This window comes from Scheffersomyces coipomensis (genome assembly GCF_036884675.1).
Source record: "Scheffersomyces coipomensis strain NRRL Y-17651 chromosome Unknown DFJ63scaffold_2, whole genome shotgun sequence".
Taxonomy (NCBI): Eukaryota; Fungi; Ascomycota; class Pichiomycetes; order Serinales; family Debaryomycetaceae; genus Scheffersomyces; species Scheffersomyces coipomensis.
Window position 1 is genome coordinate 1,532,601 of NW_027042893.1, and position 17,287 is coordinate 1,549,887.

The 17,287-nt window shown below is 31.5% G+C and overlaps 9 protein-coding genes across 9 annotated transcripts; 5 read left to right on the plus strand and 4 right to left on the minus strand. All coding sequences in view use genetic code 12, as the record gives it.

Annotated features, from left to right (window-relative positions):
• Window positions 1-31: 31 nt before the first annotated feature.
• On the plus strand, window positions 32-1,435 carry MST1 (threonine--tRNA ligase; the record flags this gene model as incomplete). The annotated part of the gene is made up of 1 exon (XM_064904889.1): window positions 32-1,435. One exon carries the CDS (start codon window positions 32-34, stop codon window positions 1,433-1,435), a length of 1,404 nt encoding a protein of 467 aa, XP_064763823.1.
• Window positions 1,436-1,534: 99 nt separating this feature from the next.
• Window positions 1,535-2,647, minus strand: CDC73 (Cdc73p; the record flags this gene model as incomplete). The annotated part of the gene is made up of 1 exon (XM_064907969.1): window positions 1,535-2,647. The coding sequence occupies one exon, from the start codon at window positions 2,645-2,647 to the stop codon at window positions 1,535-1,537; it is 1,113 nt and encodes a 370-aa protein (XP_064763824.1).
• A 50-nt stretch (window positions 2,648-2,697) lies between these two features.
• Window positions 2,698-4,362, plus strand: DFJ63DRAFT_317811 (protein kinase regulatory subunit). Its single transcript, XM_064906862.1, has one exon. It carries the CDS (start codon window positions 2,840-2,842, stop codon window positions 4,295-4,297), a length of 1,458 nt encoding a protein of 485 aa, XP_064763825.1. The 5' UTR covers window positions 2,698-2,839; the 3' UTR covers window positions 4,298-4,362.
• An 83-nt stretch (window positions 4,363-4,445) lies between these two features.
• DFJ63DRAFT_311824 (mRNA splicing protein) lies at window positions 4,446-6,662 on the plus strand (the record flags this gene model as incomplete). The annotated part of the gene is made up of 1 exon (XM_064905850.1): window positions 4,446-6,662. One exon carries the CDS (start codon window positions 4,446-4,448, stop codon window positions 6,660-6,662), a length of 2,217 nt encoding a protein of 738 aa, XP_064763826.1.
• A 698-nt stretch (window positions 6,663-7,360) lies between these two features.
• On the plus strand, window positions 7,361-8,353 carry MIA40 (Mia40p). The gene has a single exon (XM_064909123.1). The coding sequence runs from the start codon at window positions 7,584-7,586 to the stop codon at window positions 8,220-8,222; it is 639 nt and encodes a 212-aa protein (XP_064763827.1). The 5' UTR covers window positions 7,361-7,583; the 3' UTR covers window positions 8,223-8,353.
• Window positions 8,309-9,676, minus strand: YPT7 (Ypt7p). The gene has a single exon (XM_064908720.1). It carries the CDS (start codon window positions 9,320-9,322, stop codon window positions 8,447-8,449), a length of 876 nt encoding a protein of 291 aa, XP_064763828.1. The 5' UTR covers window positions 9,323-9,676; the 3' UTR covers window positions 8,309-8,446.
• YKT6 (palmitoyltransferase) lies at window positions 9,653-10,601 on the plus strand. Its single transcript, XM_064906863.1, has one exon. It carries the CDS (start codon window positions 9,850-9,852, stop codon window positions 10,450-10,452), a length of 603 nt encoding a protein of 200 aa, XP_064763829.1. The 5' UTR covers window positions 9,653-9,849; the 3' UTR covers window positions 10,453-10,601.
• A 462-nt stretch (window positions 10,602-11,063) lies between these two features.
• On the minus strand, window positions 11,064-13,250 carry DFJ63DRAFT_311828 (uncharacterized protein; the record flags this gene model as incomplete). Its single annotated transcript, XM_064905851.1, has 1 exon — window positions 11,064-13,250. The coding sequence occupies one exon, from the start codon at window positions 13,248-13,250 to the stop codon at window positions 11,064-11,066; it is 2,187 nt and encodes a 728-aa protein (XP_064763830.1).
• Window positions 13,251-14,504: 1,254 nt separating this feature from the next.
• Window positions 14,505-16,217, minus strand: PDE2 (3',5'-cyclic-nucleotide phosphodiesterase; the record flags this gene model as incomplete). Its single annotated transcript, XM_064907970.1, has 1 exon — window positions 14,505-16,217. The coding sequence occupies one exon, from the start codon at window positions 16,215-16,217 to the stop codon at window positions 14,505-14,507; it is 1,713 nt and encodes a 570-aa protein (XP_064763831.1).
• Window positions 16,218-17,287: the final 1,070 nt, after the last annotated feature.

Below are 17,287 nucleotides of genomic sequence, written 5' to 3' on the forward strand. Positions count from 1 at the left end.
ATGCTTTATTAAGTGATTCATTGAAGTCTATATGTATATAGCAAGAACTCTGGCCGTACGGTCATATATCAGGGTACCACGAGTGCTGAATATATCATATTTGCGGTATCATTCCACCAGTCCTGATGGTGAATCATCGACACAAGCCAATCAAACTATTTCCAATAAACAATTGTTATACACCACTGATCCATTATCACCAGGTTCTATATTCTTCTTGCCACATGGAACTAGAATATTCAATAAATTAGTTCAATTTATGAAGAATCAACAAACTAAATATGGATTCCAAGAAGTAATCACACCATTGATTTATAAATCTAAACTTTGGGAAACATCCGGACATTGGCAAAATTATCAAGATGATATGTTCAAAGTTATAGGAAACGATGCTTCGAAAGAAGAAACTATAAGTGAAGAAGATGATGGTTTACACGACTATGGATTAAAGCCAATGAACTGTCCCGGTCATTGTTTAATTTATAGTAAATTCGATCGTTCTTATAATGAATTACCTATTAGATATTCAGATTTTTCATCCTTACATAGAAACGAAGCTAGTGGTTCTCTTACTGGTCTTACAAGAGTAAGAAGATTCCACCAAGATGATGGTCATATATTTTGTGAACTTAACCAAATTGATCAGGAAATCAAAAATACCATCAATCTTATTAAAGATACATATAAAGTGTTTGATATGGAAGAAGGTGATATTGAGTTTTATTTATCAACTAGACCCGAAGATAAATATCTTGGAGATCTTGAAACTTGGAACAATGCTGAGTTACAACTTAAGACTGTGCTAGACAGCGTTGTTGGCGAAGGTAAGTGGAACATCAGGGAAGGAGATGGTGCGTTTTATGGTCCAAAGATCGATGTTCTTTTAACTGATGCTTTCAAAAAGAAACATCAAGTTGGTACAATTCAATTAGATTTCCAGCTTCCATCCAGATTCGAATTATCATATGTGTCCAAAGATGGTTCTCGTGATAACCAACCAATTCTTATACACAGAGCTGTATTTGGGTCATTAGAAAGATTTTTTGCTATTCTTCTTGATCATTACCAAGGTAAATGGCCATTCTGGATCAATCCAAGACAAGCAATAATCATACCAATTAACGACAACCATATATCAGCAGCAGAAGCTTTACAAAAGAAGTTGTCTGGGGATATTTTAAATACTGATAGTGATACCATGTCACCTATAACTGGATATAACTTTTATGTTGATGTTGATTCCAGAAAGGAAACCACAGGAGCAAGAATCAAGGAAGCTATTCAAAAAGGTTATTCATATATTATAATGATAGGTGATAAAGATATTGAAAATGGCACAGTTGCAATTAGACATAGAGACAATAGAAAAGTTTCCAATTTGTCTGCCGATGAGGTATACAAAATGTTTATAGAATCAGAAAAAGCTTACAAATAGTTATCATGTAAATAGTTATCATGTAAATAGTTTAATGTAATTTATATTTATGAAGTATTGTTACAAAGCTTATATCATGCTTCAAGCAGATATATCTGTTTAATCTTTACCGTAGCCCTTAGCAATAAGGATCTTCTCAACGTCGGCCCAGAAATCCCTTACAATCATCTTATCTCTAAACCTCTTATCTCTATCAACTTTAATTTCAGTTACATTCCATTCCTTTATCTGTTGAGGAGTTGGTTCAGCTTGATAAGCGAAATAGTAACCAGCATACTTTTGAAATAATTCTTCAGGTTTAGAATATTTGTATTTAGCAAATTGCCAAGTTTGACCAGTTGTGAAAATAGCAACCACTCTATCCCAATATTCAGGTTTATTAAACATTTCAACGTTATCAACCACCATTATTTGTTGTGCTGAAGATATTAAGTTTTCAGATTTATGAGTAACAGTTACAAGACCTCCTGCAGGTCTTTCACTTGGATTAGGTTCGACAAAAGTACCTTCTTCTAGGAATTCTTTTACATTAGATAATGATAATAATGCAGTAGTAGCAGGAGAGACAATGATAAGTGGTTGTTTCTTTGGGCCAGTAGACTTAGATTTTGAATCATTGGCTGGTTTAGAACGCTTCAATTGACTTATAAATTTCTTTGCATCTGATATTAAGTAACCAAAATCAATATTCTTGGAACCTCTTAAAGCGGCATTATGATCTATTGATTCTCTTTCAAAATGGGAGATTCTTTCTATTTGAGGATCTTCTAACTTATGTTTTTTACCTGAAGTTTCAGTAGATGTTTTAGAAGTTGAAGATTTAGATTTAGATGATTTGGTATCACTCACATCCTCATCTTTGACGAATTTACATGTATCTGAATTTCCATTTAACCAAGTTGTTAACTCTGTTTTCACTAAAAACTTAAAATCAGGAATCTTCAACTCAGTACATTCATTTCTATAATCAACAATGGAGGATTTATCATGTAACCAACAGAATACAACAGCTCGAAGACCTTGTGCCTTATCATCATTATAAAAGTTAGTGATAGTATTCAAGTCAAACTGAGATTCACCAAATTTAACATGAGTAGCATCCTTTATTGACTCCGTGACATCGGATTTTTCTCCATCTATTATAACAAAGGTAATAGGTTCTCCCTTGGTGGTAGCATTATGTAATGCCTTTAACGGTGATATGTCACTCATATTGGGATGATTACTTCTGCTTTTACACTGTTGACTGGAATCTTTCAGTTCAAAAAAAGTTGATATATTTTTCATAAATTTCCACCATGTTTGCCTGCATATAATATTTTGTATCTACAAATAATCGTAAATAATATGGTAACTTCAAAGAGATAACCCTTTGGTATACATCATAATTCATCTATCACTTATATGCATGCAACAATAACAACAAATCAAGTAAAGGAGTGGGCAGATAAAGCCCATTCAACCCTTCAAAGGGCTGAAAAATTGTGTACAAATGCTGAAGATCTGCTTAACTCAACTGCGTTCCAATTGACTACTCATTTACCAGATATAATAGACGAAGCAGCTACGTTATTTGATGCTTTAAAGAGACAACATGAACTCATAATGAAAATAGTCGAACCACTTACACTGTTAGCTTGTCGATCATTAATTGAAATTCCACAGATGCAATTCAATACTTTACTAAATCCTGCTTTAAGCAATTTAGAGGCCATAGTTCAACAATTACATCATACCAGCATACCTTCATTCTTAATATCTGAAGCACCGATGGATGGTCCAGAGAGGCCATTAGATGATTTCATTTCAACAGACTCAATCACTCTTCTAAAAGTTAATATCGAGATATACAGAAATAATTGGCTCAAGATAAGAAAGGTTGCGGAAACGCAATTAAAGGAACAAATTACTGATGTTATGCATAATAATTTATCGAAAAAGTATGCTAAGATAGTTAAATTATACGATGAAATCAAACCTCTACAAATAGATGTTAAGAATTCAACCACAGGAAAGTCACCATTAGAATCAAACACGTTAATTGCAACCATTCTTAAAGAAAATATGTCACTTGAACATGAACTTGTTAAACTATTGAAAATGTTAACTAATCATTATGATCAATGTACAAAAGCAGTAGAGTTTGTTAGTAATAATTCAACTCTACCAAATAATTTAGAGATTTTGAAAAATGATACTCTAGAGCTACCAGACGTGTTAAGGGATTTAAATTCAGTATGTGATATGATAGTCAATAATGAAACTCGAGCTCAAAGATTTCTAGATGCCAATTCTCCTAAAATAGAACTAATAATATCTTCCACAAGAGATCAATTGGATCAATACCGAGAGTTTAAGTCAAAGAATTTACCACAATTTCTGTTATTAGTAAACAAGTTTGAAGAAATAATTTCGAAATCTTCACTTCCAGAAGATTTAGATTCAAATCAAAGTCCTATAGAAAGATATGCAGAGACGTTAAACGAATTAACATATCACTACACTCAATGTTTATACGTTATAAGAACTCAATACTTGGAAGAATTACACCGTGAACAGTTTAAATATCCAAAGCTTTTCTTGAGTTCGTTGACAGAATTTTTAAATGAAAACATGTACAAACTTCAAGTTCAAGAGAAAATAAGAAGAAAAGAATGGTTAGCGAAGTATGGTAGTTTTATACCAAAAGAATTTAAAATCCCAGGTGAAAAAAATCAACCAGCGATTGTTCAAGTTATCACAGAAGGTCTAGAAGATGTGCAAAGAGATGCAACAGAAATAGAATTAGAAGAGAGAATGTTAGTCGACTACATCAATAAGCTTAAATCTCAAAATCCATCCCGAAGAAAGAGGTCAACTTAAGTAGTACAATTATAATTATCATATAGTTTTTTATGTGCAGGACACTCAAAAATATAGTATAATCTAAATATCAACTATAAAATATGTAAATATGTAAAACCTATACAAGAGCAAATTAAACCAGCTAAAGGAAAGAACCAAGAGATTCATGTCTTTCAAAGGACTTGTATTTAGTAAAGGTTCACAGTCAAAAAGTGATGATATAGCGAAGCAGCCGTACCCTTCAATGGGAATGATGACAGCATCAGTTAGAGATGATTATTCCGATTATGAAGATGATGAAGACGAACCAATGGATAAAGAGGAAGTCGAAGAACCTACTATGAAAACAGCATCATTCAATTACAACTCATGGCTAAATGGTAGTCAAAACAATCAACAGTCGACCCATGTAAATAAATATGGAATTGGTGCTCAATTGTTAAAGAAGATGGGATATCAAGAAGGGAAAGGTTTAGGTGCTAATCAAGAAGGTATAGTGAACCCCATAGAGACAGAACTAAGACCTAAAGGAGTGGGTATTGGTGCAAATATATCAACTACACCTAAAAGTAAAGGCAAAAGTAAACACCAAGATTCAAGTGACGATGATAGTGATGCAAAGGATATCAAGATTTCTATATCGTTATTTGAGATAGTTGAAAAATTGACTAATATCGGGATGAAAGTTCCTGAGAGGATAATATCTTTGTCTAACGGTATATCTAATAATGATCAACAAATAAATGATGACGAGCTGAAGAGAATTCATGTATTTTTAACTACTACACTTCTGCAATATGATTCTAATGTTAAGCAAGCACAATTTAAAGAATATGAAAAGAAAAGCACCGAAGTTCAATTAACAGAATTCAAAAAAGATCTCGATTCAAGTATAGAGTCACTTAAGATATTGGAAGATATTGAAGAAAAAGGAGATAATATAGAGTTGGATTATTTGACACAAAGCTTAAAGAAACTCGTAACGTTCAAATTTTCACATACTCCATCAATATTCGTTAGTTCCATTCGAGTCACAGTTACTCATCTATTTGATACTCATTTCAAGGAATCATTGGATGCTGAAAATATATTGATTACATACTTATCAGAGTGGTCATTGATCTATCGTGAAATAGAGGAGAAAGACTTCAATAGTCTCAATAGTTTTGATTCTTTACTTTATGAGTTATTCTCACTGCAATTGAAAGCCATTATAGATATAGACAACTCATTAAATTCACATTCGGTGGCATTGAACTACATAAATGCTTGGATATCTTATCCAATCTTCATACGATCAGATTTAGTGATTGAAGTTAAAGTCTTGAGAGAAATAATACTACCTAAAATTGAACAATACGTTCAAAGTTGGATTCCTGCAAATATTGGCAGTGCATCACCTACATTTATCATAGACTATATTATTTCATTAACTCCCGATGATGCTGGCCCATTTGATCTGGTGTTGGATGATGTTACAATCAAGTATCTTGAATTTGTGGATAGTAATAATGATGATTCATACTGGAATAAACTACAAGCAGAAGATAAAAGTTACAATGAGTATATAGTTCAAGAGCTAGGTACGATGTTTAATTTTTGGACAAGGTCATTAACTCAATTTTCTGATAGTGCTAATATTTCACTCCTAAAGCAAGAATTAATCAAATCATGTGTTCAAGTGTTGTCTGGGATTAGATTCACAAAATCTTCAACACAAGATTTTACGAAAGTTAGGTTTGTCTTACAAATCTTCAATAGTGTTGAGATACTCTTGCTGGAGCAAGTGGAAGAACTACTTCTGTTTGGCTTAATGAATCCATGGCTTAAATCAATTTTAAATTTGTCTCCTGAAACATTGACTAGAGATTTTTCAATCTGGATAAACTTTTTTAAAGACAATTCGGAAGTCATAGGTCAATACGATTCATTATTCGAATGGTATATAAATACAGGTTTAAGTTGTATAGACCATCATCAATTAAATAGTCTAGAATCAAGTTTACCAAAGGCGTTTGGTTCATGTTATCCTTCCGTACCAGAGATTTTAAAGCTTATTGCAGAATTTGGAACTAATAATGAAGAAAGTGAAGATAATATTGCACCCGTTGATATTCAAGGTATTCCATCATATAAGCTAATGACATCCTTTAAAGATGTGGTTATGGAATACTGTGTTGAACGAGATTTATTAATCAATTCTGAAAGAAATAGATTTCATTCAGTATTGGGACATCCATTATATACCATTATGGGAACTTCAGCAAAGAAAATATGGGCATACATCCATGATGATGTGTTATGGATAACTGATGCAAGTCAAGGTGTTGAACTGGCTAATTATAAACCCATTAGTCTAGATAATTTGCAACTGTATATATAAATAGGAAATGTATAGAAAAAGTACGTGCACAGACAAAATATTTACTGGCTCCATTTTTCACAAAGTGGTACTACTGATAATACGATCTATATGTAGATTGATTTTACCATTATCATAATTCATGTCTACAATGTCGGTGATATCACAAATATCTCGTTCAAGATTGATGATACCCTCCCGATATACAATTCCAAGTTCCAGGTTAATCCGATTTTATGCTACTGAAAATAAACCCAATCCAATAATACCAGAACAAGTAAAAGCAAAGCTTGACAATGCCAATGTGGTATTCAAGAAAGTATTAACAGAAGATTCTACAGAGTCAGTGAAAGTACTTACTTTCCTTAGAAGGTTAGGGGTAGTTTCAGTAATTGTTGTATTCGGATCAATATTGTATGCCAGTACCCTAAGTGAACCAGTGGTTGAAGAAGAGCCAGTCATACTTGATTTGAGGAAAGATGTTAGAGATAGGTAAGAACAATAGTTGACTATTAGATCGCTTAGAACTATCATATGCTAAGGGAACATATCCCAATTGTACATAGTATACATATGTAATAGCATAAGTATTGCTTAACTTGTATATACATTTAATAAAAGGAACATAGTTTTCCATCATTTTTAGTTACACCAGAATTTACAATTGTCCTGTAAACCATACTAGGCATCAACTAAACCTCAATACCATCCTAGATGAAACCATATCACTTCAATAATAGTTAACCTAAGTGATCCATGTTAAAACCGAATTATGTCTAATTTCCTGCATATACCCTTCTTTCAAAATTATATAGAGTAAAAAATCTTAGTCATCTGGACTCGATAGCTTTTGAAAAATTCAGAACTTTATGGAATTTAGTAATTATAGATTGATTAGACTCTGTGTCTTAAAGAATTAAGAAGAAGAACAACAACGACAACATGTATAGATACTTCACTAGATCACCTGTTGTTCGTCAATCAGCAGCCAGATTTTCTCAAAGATTATATTCCAATGCCACTGTTAGACCTCAAGTTAACTTCAATAGAAAGGTTAAGTTGATCTCGGGTTTAACTGCCACTTACTTTGCCTATAGTTATCTTAATAACACCATCAACAATGATACTGATGTGGAAAAGATAGAACAAGAGTTACAAGAAGCTATCACCAAGACCGAATTGGAAGCTCAACCTGAAACTGTCGTTGTAACTGAAGAAACTGTCATTGTTGAAGGTGGCGAAGAAGGAGGTGAAGAACAAGAAGAAGTTCCAAATCATGAAGGGGCTGCTTATAATCCGGAAACTGGGGAAATCAACTGGGATTGTCCATGTTTAGGAGGAATGGCTCATGGTCCATGTGGTGAAGAATTCAAAGAAGCCTTTGCTTGTTTTGTTTATTCCGAAACTGAACCAAAGGGTATTGATTGTATTAAAAAGTTTGAAGCCATGAGATCTTGTTTCAAGAGATATCCTGAACATTATAAAGAAGAATTATATGATGATGGAGAAGAAGCTACTCCATCTGCTCCAATAGATGAAACCGTTGAAGAACAACCTGTTGCTATTGAAGAAGCTAAATAAGCAATCAATCAAGAATAGATATTTGGGACACTAATTGCATTAGAGTAGTATATACTAATATTTAAAAAATTTGTACATAGCGTTATTAATAAAAGCATTATTATTATTATTATAATTATTATATTCATTAAATCTATAAAGGGAATAATCTAAGGGTTGCAAATTGTGATACATTTGTGAAGAATTAGAGAGGTCATTAAGGTTTTTTTTTAATTGGTTTATCATTAACATGCACATTTGGAAGATGAAGGTTGTACATTGATGGGTGGATCATGAAGTATGATATTATCAAAGCCATGGAAATAACTTCGTTGGGATGGGTTACCAGACATTGCTTCAAGACCAACTTTCGCTACTTGAATAAATAACTCATTTACCACATCTAATCTTTTAGATGAAACTTCTCGTAAATCCATATTCCAATCAATTACAAAATCATCAAGATTAACTGTAGTATTTGCGGTTACGATTTCTCTAATTTCTTCTAAATCAACACATCTATCGTTGACTTTATCACTTTTATTCCCCACAATAACCACTCCTGGTCTTTCGACATGACAATGTTCTAAAAATCGTTTAAACCAATCTCTTAAACTTAAGACTGATTCATAATTGGTGATATCATACACAAGAACCACCACATCTGTTCCTCTATAAAATGCTTGAGATATTGAATTGAAACGTTCTTGACCAGCTGTATCCCATATTTGTAAATTGACCTTAGTTGATTTTATATCTGATGGTATTATAGTATTTGAAGTTAATTCAGGGTCTTGGTCTGAATCATATGTAGTATTTGATTTTGATAATGATGAAGATGATGATGAATCAGGAGGTACTTCTATAGAAGTAGTTAAATAATCTCCTCCTATGGTAGCTCGATAAGAATTTGTGAATACATGATGAACAAATTGTGATCTTAAACAAGTTTTACCAACCCCTGAATCTCCAAGTAATAAAACTTTTAACAAGGGAGTTGGCTTATCGACAGTAGCTGTGGCTGTAGTTGGAGTTGTAGTTGAGGCTGAAGTCGATAAAGAAGCTGCTGATTTCAGATTAGATGACGGTATGACATCTATCTGTGAGCTGCTCTTCAGCATATATTAGTGATCAATGAAAGTATTATTAGAAAAAGTTGATGATAATTCGAAATTTCAGTTAAACGAGACCAAAAGGTTTAAACGCAACTTTAAATTTATGATATAATGAATTAAGAACTTTCTTCATGAATTAAACCCCTTGTACCACTTATGATACGACCTATTATGCAATCAATGAACGGGGACTATTCCTATCTTTCTATAACTTATCCTGTATGTGTTTTCACTATTATGATTTTAGTTTCAGTTTCAGTTTCGTCTCGTTTAAGTTTTAAACAATTTGGGTTACACTTTTCGTCTGTCTGATCAGACACTCGTATTTTTTTCTTGTTATTATTTTTGTCTGTCTGTCTGTCTGTTTTTAATTTTTGTCTGTCTGAGTTCAATCCATCATCAAAATTGTTTTCGTTCAAATTTAGGCAACCCAGACAAAACAAAAATACCCAATCTGTTGAACGGCAACTTAAGCATTTACAACCACAACCACAATAGTAAATACCTACAACCACACAGACCATCACCATACAATGAAGATCTATTACATTGGGGTTTTAAGAACCACATCAGATAAGTCCTTGGAATTAACTTCCGCCAGAGATTTAAGTCAATTTTCATTCTTTGAAAGGACAGGAGTATCCCAGTTTATGACTTTCTTTTCAGAAACGGTTTCTCAAAGAACTCAAGCTGGTCAAAGACAAAGTGTTGAAGAAGGTAATTACGTGGGTCATAGTTATGTTAGACTGGAAGGGTTAGCTTGTGTCATCATTACTGATAAAGAATATCCTGTTAGACCTGCTTATACCTTAATTAATAAAGTTTTAGAAGAATATTTATCATTACATCCATCTCAAGAATGGTCAAATATAATTAGTACCAATCCAAATTTGACTTATGATGCATTAGAACAATATTTAAAGAAATATCAAGATCCAACTCAAGCTGATGCTATAATGAGAGTTCAAGCTGAATTAGATGAAACTAAAATTGTATTACATAAAACCATTGAAGGTGTTTTACAAAGAGGTGAGAAATTAGATTCATTAGTTGATAAATCAGAAGCATTATCTTCAAGTTCAAGAATGTTTTATAAACAAGCCAAGAAGACTAACTCTTGTTGTGTTATCATGTAGATAAATGAGTTCTCATTAACGACCGCTAAAGTCTTTTCCATCGTCATTCCTTCATCACTTCATTCATTCATTCATATTATTTCTTTTCTCATGATTTTTATTAGGGGTAATATATTATACTTATTACATTAGGTGTATATTCAGCAGATAGAACTTATTATTATTATTATTATTTTTATTTTTTGTTATTATTTGGTTAAAGTGAATCCATCTTCACTGGTCTTAATTCAGGTCAAATGATTCCCATCCACATTAGTTAATTGTTTTATAAGTATCATGTAAATTTGTTACGTTTTTCTTTTATTATCCTATTAGTTTACTTGGTTATTATTCTTTTGATCTATTTATTCTACAATTCAACCTTGTTTATTTTTTAATTCTTATTAAATCTTTAATATAAAATTCATTCAATCTATAAATATATTATCTACAAGACATCACTTTTTAAAAGTCTATAAAGCTTATTTTTATTATTGTCATATATGTATATACGTAAAAGGGAAATGTATTTTTTAAATCGTTGTTTGTTTGTATGGTTTAATTCTTTTTTTTTTTCTTTTCTTTGGGCATTTTTCAGCTTTGTTAACTTATTCAATAACTTAACAAAAACCTTACTTAATATCTAAATCATTCTTAACCACATCAAAAGCTTTAGCTAATTTTCGTCTGGCACCTAACGCAGCCACACCCTTGGCTTCTAATTGATCACTATCATACTCAATCAATTCTTTCCAAGGAACATCTTTCAAACAATCAGTATATTTATGTAATCGTAATAATTTCAACCAGGCCGGGATATTATTTAATAATTCTTGATTAGAAACTTCAGTCGGCATAGATGAATTCGAAGCTGATAATGGAGTTGATGCTCCTCCTCCTATTCCATGATAATTTATGCCTGATAAACTATCATTATTCTTACTATCTAATGAAAGTGGACCAACATTATTAGTGTTGGAATTCTTCTTATGTTTGGGGGATTTAATACTATTGGTACTGGCCATACTTGGACCTCTATGAATACTTACAGGAACCGAAGATGAATTAAGATTTCTATTAATGGAATCCTCATAAGCCATCGCATGACTCATGGCTGATTGATGTTTGGCAGCTTGTTGTTGTTGAGATTGTTGAGACTGTTGCTGTTGCTGTTGTTGGGATTGACCTTGTAAATGATGACCATGTTTCCTATTTGAATCAAGAGCAACTCTTGAATTAATCGTAGTCAATGCACCTAATTTCATAGCTGTACTAGCTGAAATATCCAAATCTTCCGATGAATTATTTTGATTATTATTCAGATTAGTAGAACTAGTACTATTATTACTTACAATACTAGTATTATTATTATTGTTGTTATTATTGTTGTTGTTACTATTGTTTAATTGGAAATTTGGAATGACACCACCTTGAGGTTGATGATCATAAATCATGGGAGAATTTGAATTGGCAGCGGCTAATTGTAAGAAATTTGTCTTTTCATATAAATGAGACGTAGGAGATTTAGCTCTATCTTGTTGTTGTTGGAGTTGATGTTGCTGTTGTTGAAGTTGGTGATGATTATGGTGTTGTTGTTGCTGCTGCTGCTGCTGTTGTTGTTGTTGTTGATTATATTGTTGATGTTGTTGGATTTGTTGTTGATATCTTAATGGATCAGCTGATTTTGGTCTTTGATTCTTTTGATCAAGATATAAATATTGAGTACCTCTAGTTTTTGGTTTTGGTTGATGGATTTGATGTTGTTGACCACTTGAAACTTGATGCAATTGATGTAAATGAGATTGAGATTGAGGTGGAGAATTCAATATACCTCTATTATCTCCAATATTTAAATTTTCAATGTCAGTATATAATTCTTGACTTGGTTGACCATAAGCATATGGAGACATCATATATTGTTGTTGTTGTTGTTGAGATTGAGATTGAGATTGAGAAAGACCTAAACCAGAAGCATGAGATGACAAATGACTATCTAATTTTGATTTGAATGATAATAATATATCAACGGGTAAATTATTACATAAATAATCAATCATAGTTAAAGTTTCTTGAGGATTTAAATTCTCAATCCAATTGGTAAAAGTTAATAAATCTTGATAATAACTATTAATAGTACTGGTTTGAGATTGACCATTGGTGGTAGCATTGGTGGTACTTGTAGTACTAGTAGTATTCATATTGGTAGTATTTGTACTTGTTGAAGTAAAAAAGTTAGAAAAGTCATTAACCGATTGAGGTCTATTTGGAATAGAAGCCAATGGAGGAGGTAAGAAACCAGAACCAGTAGTTGAATTACCACTACCATTATTAGTACTATTTAAGAAATTAGCTAAAATATGTTGACTTGAAGAGGTAGGATTGGGAGATATTATAGTAGATATATGTTGATCAGCACCCGTACTTCCTGCTCCTCTTAACAATTGATGATGAGTTGGATTTGATAAAGGAGTAGTAGTACCACTGGCAACTAAATCAGTTCCAAACCCATATTTTGAAGTTAAATTAGTTACCGCTTGATTTGATAAAGAAGGATTTCTAGCATTTCTTAAATCCAAATCCAAATCATTAGTTAAAGTTTCAAACTCATGTTGTAAGTTATAACCTACACTTTGTTGTCTTTCAGTATGACCAACAACGGTTGGAGGAGTTGGATTATTTGTGGTTGAAGAAGTACAATTTGTTAATGGAGGAAGATTAGTGGATGAAACTGAGGATTGTTGTTCCAAAGGAGGAGGGGATAAGATGATTGGTCTTTCGAAGGAGTAAGGATTAGGACTATTAAGATGATTGGTAGTCATATTGATGGGGTTGTGAATATGGATATGGATCTCGATTTATTTTAGTGGGTGAGAATTTGACCGACAATTTTAGATGAGCTTTTAGTGAAATGGAATGAGATGAATTGGATGGAGACTAGCTCTAATGCATTCGTAAGATAGAATGAAGTAAGGTTTAACTATGATTGAGTATACTTACTTGTTACTATGATCAATGAGAGAAATATCACCACTGGAAGTAAACAACTTTAGATGAGATGGAGATGACAAGTCAATCAAGATGGAATAGACAGACAGACAGACAAACACTGAGATAAACCAAGAAATAACTATGAAATAAACAATCAGAACAACTCTTTTAAGAAGGCAATGAAGAACTGTATATACTGTCTATAGATATATGAACTTCCAAACTAGATTGATTGGTTGGATGAAGTGATTGAACTAAATTTAGATTTCAAAGTATGATGGTTTTCAAATTTGAGTTCAAGTTGCAGCTCGTTCTGGTTCACTTTCTCTGTGCCCTCACTCTCACTCACTCTCTCTCTCTGTCAACTTCAGTACTGTAAAAATAAAACGTTGTTTAAACCATGGTTATATACAGGACCAGTAAAATTTTTTTTTAAAGTTGAACATCGATGGATTTTAATCTTACGTAACTTGTAAAATACATTAAACTGTAAACTCAGATTAAAACATGTAAAATAAGATATATAAACTGTAAACTGTCCTCACCACATAAGTCTTTTTAGCTTATCATTATAAACAAAGTCACCTATATTACAACGATGACAACACATAAATCCTCCATTATCTGTATGGATCCTTCAAGCCATTCCTTATGTTGGATCCCATATATTGTTAATTTTTTCATATATGATATTTATTTTTATTAACTATTTAGGATACCTATGTACTAACAATTTTAGGAACTTTTTTAGACCATTTATACATAGATGAACTGGTTTTTTTCAAATCAATATAAGTTATACATGTTTATATTACAAATATCAATCCAAGTGTAGAATTTATAAATGAAGTAAAATACTTATATTACTCTTATTAATAATTCATAAAATATGCTAAAGAAAGGATATAATCTATACAACAAAATATAAGATATAGTAGTGTAGAAGAAATAAATATGTATAAATATATATATATACATATATAAAGGAAAAACCACAAATATTTAACGTAACCCACCAATGAATGAATCGAATGAACGAATGAATGAATGAAAACCAACAACGCCATACTTAAAACAACAACAACCTATGTATTTCTATTTAACCAAAACTCTTTATTCTCTTTAATTATATCACAAGTATATTTCAATTCAGGTAATAATTCCGAAATATTATTAAATAAATTCTCCGCAAACGTATTTATAAAAAAGATTTGACCTTTATGTAATTGAGGATTTTGTACTAAAATATCTTGTAAATCAATGGGAACTTTGGTATAGGTTAAATCCTGAGAAAGATCAAGGTTTAAACTTTCATCATGATGAATTTTCTTTTCCAAGATATTCACTTCATCGAATTCTCTTGCTAATACCATGGCCCATTGGGATGAAACTCTTAACGGACGAGTCACATTTGAAATATCTGCACATTTGATTAATAATGAACAAATCAATTTCACTCGATTATTATGTTTGATGAAATCATTATATTTTAAATTCTTTAATCTTTCAATATATTCAAAATGTTCTGCCATATCAGTAGCCAATATACTTGAAATGATAATCTCTCTCAAGGTTAATTCTTGTTTTTCAGATTCCGTAAATACATTCAATAATGATGGCCAATTAATACTAAGAATCTTATTTATAAACACGGATGAATGGAATGATTCTAATACTGATCTTTCATTATATAATAATGATGTTGGAGCTAAACTTTTAATCATAAATGCATTAGTAACCCCTGGATGTCCAACATCATGACCTAAGGCAGCAATCAACAATCCAAGAGTTTGTAAATGATTAAGATGATTAGGAGAATGTAATGGTGAAGGTTCTTTATCATTGGAACTGACAGTACTTGTGGAGGTGGGATTCTTGGGTATGATGGGAATTAATTCATCTTGATAAGTTTGAGAAGAAAATTGAGGTAAACAATCTAATCTAATTAAAAAGTGAAAACAAGCTTGTAAAACATCAACGGCATGACGGAAATTATGAAATGGATTACCATTTTTATAAGTATCTCTAACCATAAATACAAATCCCAATAATTCATTATTATTTAAAATATATAATGAACTTTGACTATGATTCTTTCCCACTTGAATTAAAGCATATTTAAGCATGATGAAAACACAATAAATCAAATCATCATTGGATAATTCATGAGCTGGGAATGACCAATTACGAACTGATTCAGATAATTTAATTAAATGTTGAGGATCATTATTGATTAATAAGTTTTTAAAATTGATTTCTTTCATGATTAAATGATTCAATTTAATGATTAATTCACTAGTTACGAATGATTTATTAATATTATTGGTCAAGATTAATGACATAGTAGAGATTATGCCATTGATTTCTTGTTTTTCTTCAATATAATTATCACCTACTAATTCAATATTCCCTGTTCCTGTCCAAGTTTGGATTCTTGAAATACGATTGGTTATGATTAATTTGATATTATGGATAAGATCATTTAAATGAGTGATAGTTGATGGAGTTAAATCTGATTCAAAGATAATAATGATATTTAAATGATTAAAGAAATATTTCAATAATAATTGTTTATGATGATCCGATAAGGTTTGTAAAGACAGTAAAGTATCTTCATCATCGTTTGATTTAATATTGGCTAATATTATAACAATAGGATGATTTGAATCGGTTTCACTATTACCCTTTTTAAAGAGATACAGTAATAAATCCTTAAATAAGGTGAAATGAACTAATGATTCATGATTGATTTGATCAAGTTTTGGAGATGAAGGTATTAATGATAAAACTTCAGCCATGATGTGATGAGGATATTATATGAGATGCAAAGTGAGTGAGTTAGTGAATGAATATGAATGAATGATAAAATACAAAATTATAATGACAATAGTTAGATAATAATACTATTTGAACTCCAAGACCAAGTTAAGAACCAATCAACGCCAATTTGGATATAAATGAAGGAATGAATAAAACAAAATAAATAAGGAAATAAATGAAGATTAACCACAAATAATGAGTGAAAGAAAGCAATGAACAAGAATAGAGGTTAACTAATAAGGATTAGATAATAATTAAGGATACAACGGAGGTGAAGGAGGATCAGATTGGTTTTATACAAGTTTGATAAAATAGATTATTTGATCAAAAGGTTATGAAGTAGGAAAATCTGGGATGGAATGGAAAGGGATGAGTTGGGATGGGATGGGATGGGATCGATGGATCTGATTATATACGATGAATCCAAGGAAGATGAAAAGTGAATGGTTTGATTAATGGTGTGAAAAAAAAAAAGCTTACTGTAGATCAATTTAGTGTACCTTTTTCTTGAAAAAGTCTTAGGTCACTGAAGTGTAAAGTGTGGGTGGTAATATTGATGAATGGATGGATGGGGGAACACACAATATATTTGTTAAACTTTGTTTGGAAGTGATCTATTGAGATGGTGACAGCAGGCGGGGATGGATTGGTAATGAGTGTCGGAGAAGGACAATGGTAAATACTCAATATGGGGAAAGGGGGAGGATACTAATGAGGAAGTATGAGTATATGGTCTTACCTTTCTTAGATGGATGAGTAGCTGAAGATAAGATCCAGTAGGAAGTAGAAGAAAGAAGAAGAAGAAGAAGAGAGAAGAAACAAGTTTGGATGAGGTCAGATTAAAATTGATTTATGTGATTACAATCTTTAACCTCCAAAAAGGGATAACTCCAAAACTTCTACTTTAAATTGAACAGAACGACAAAATTAAAAAATAAAAAAAAAAAAAAAAAAAAAAAAATGTGATTTAATTTTGTGATATTTTTAAATTTCTTTTTTTTTTATATGTTCTGTTCTGTTCAATTTTGTGATATCAAGTTCAATAGGC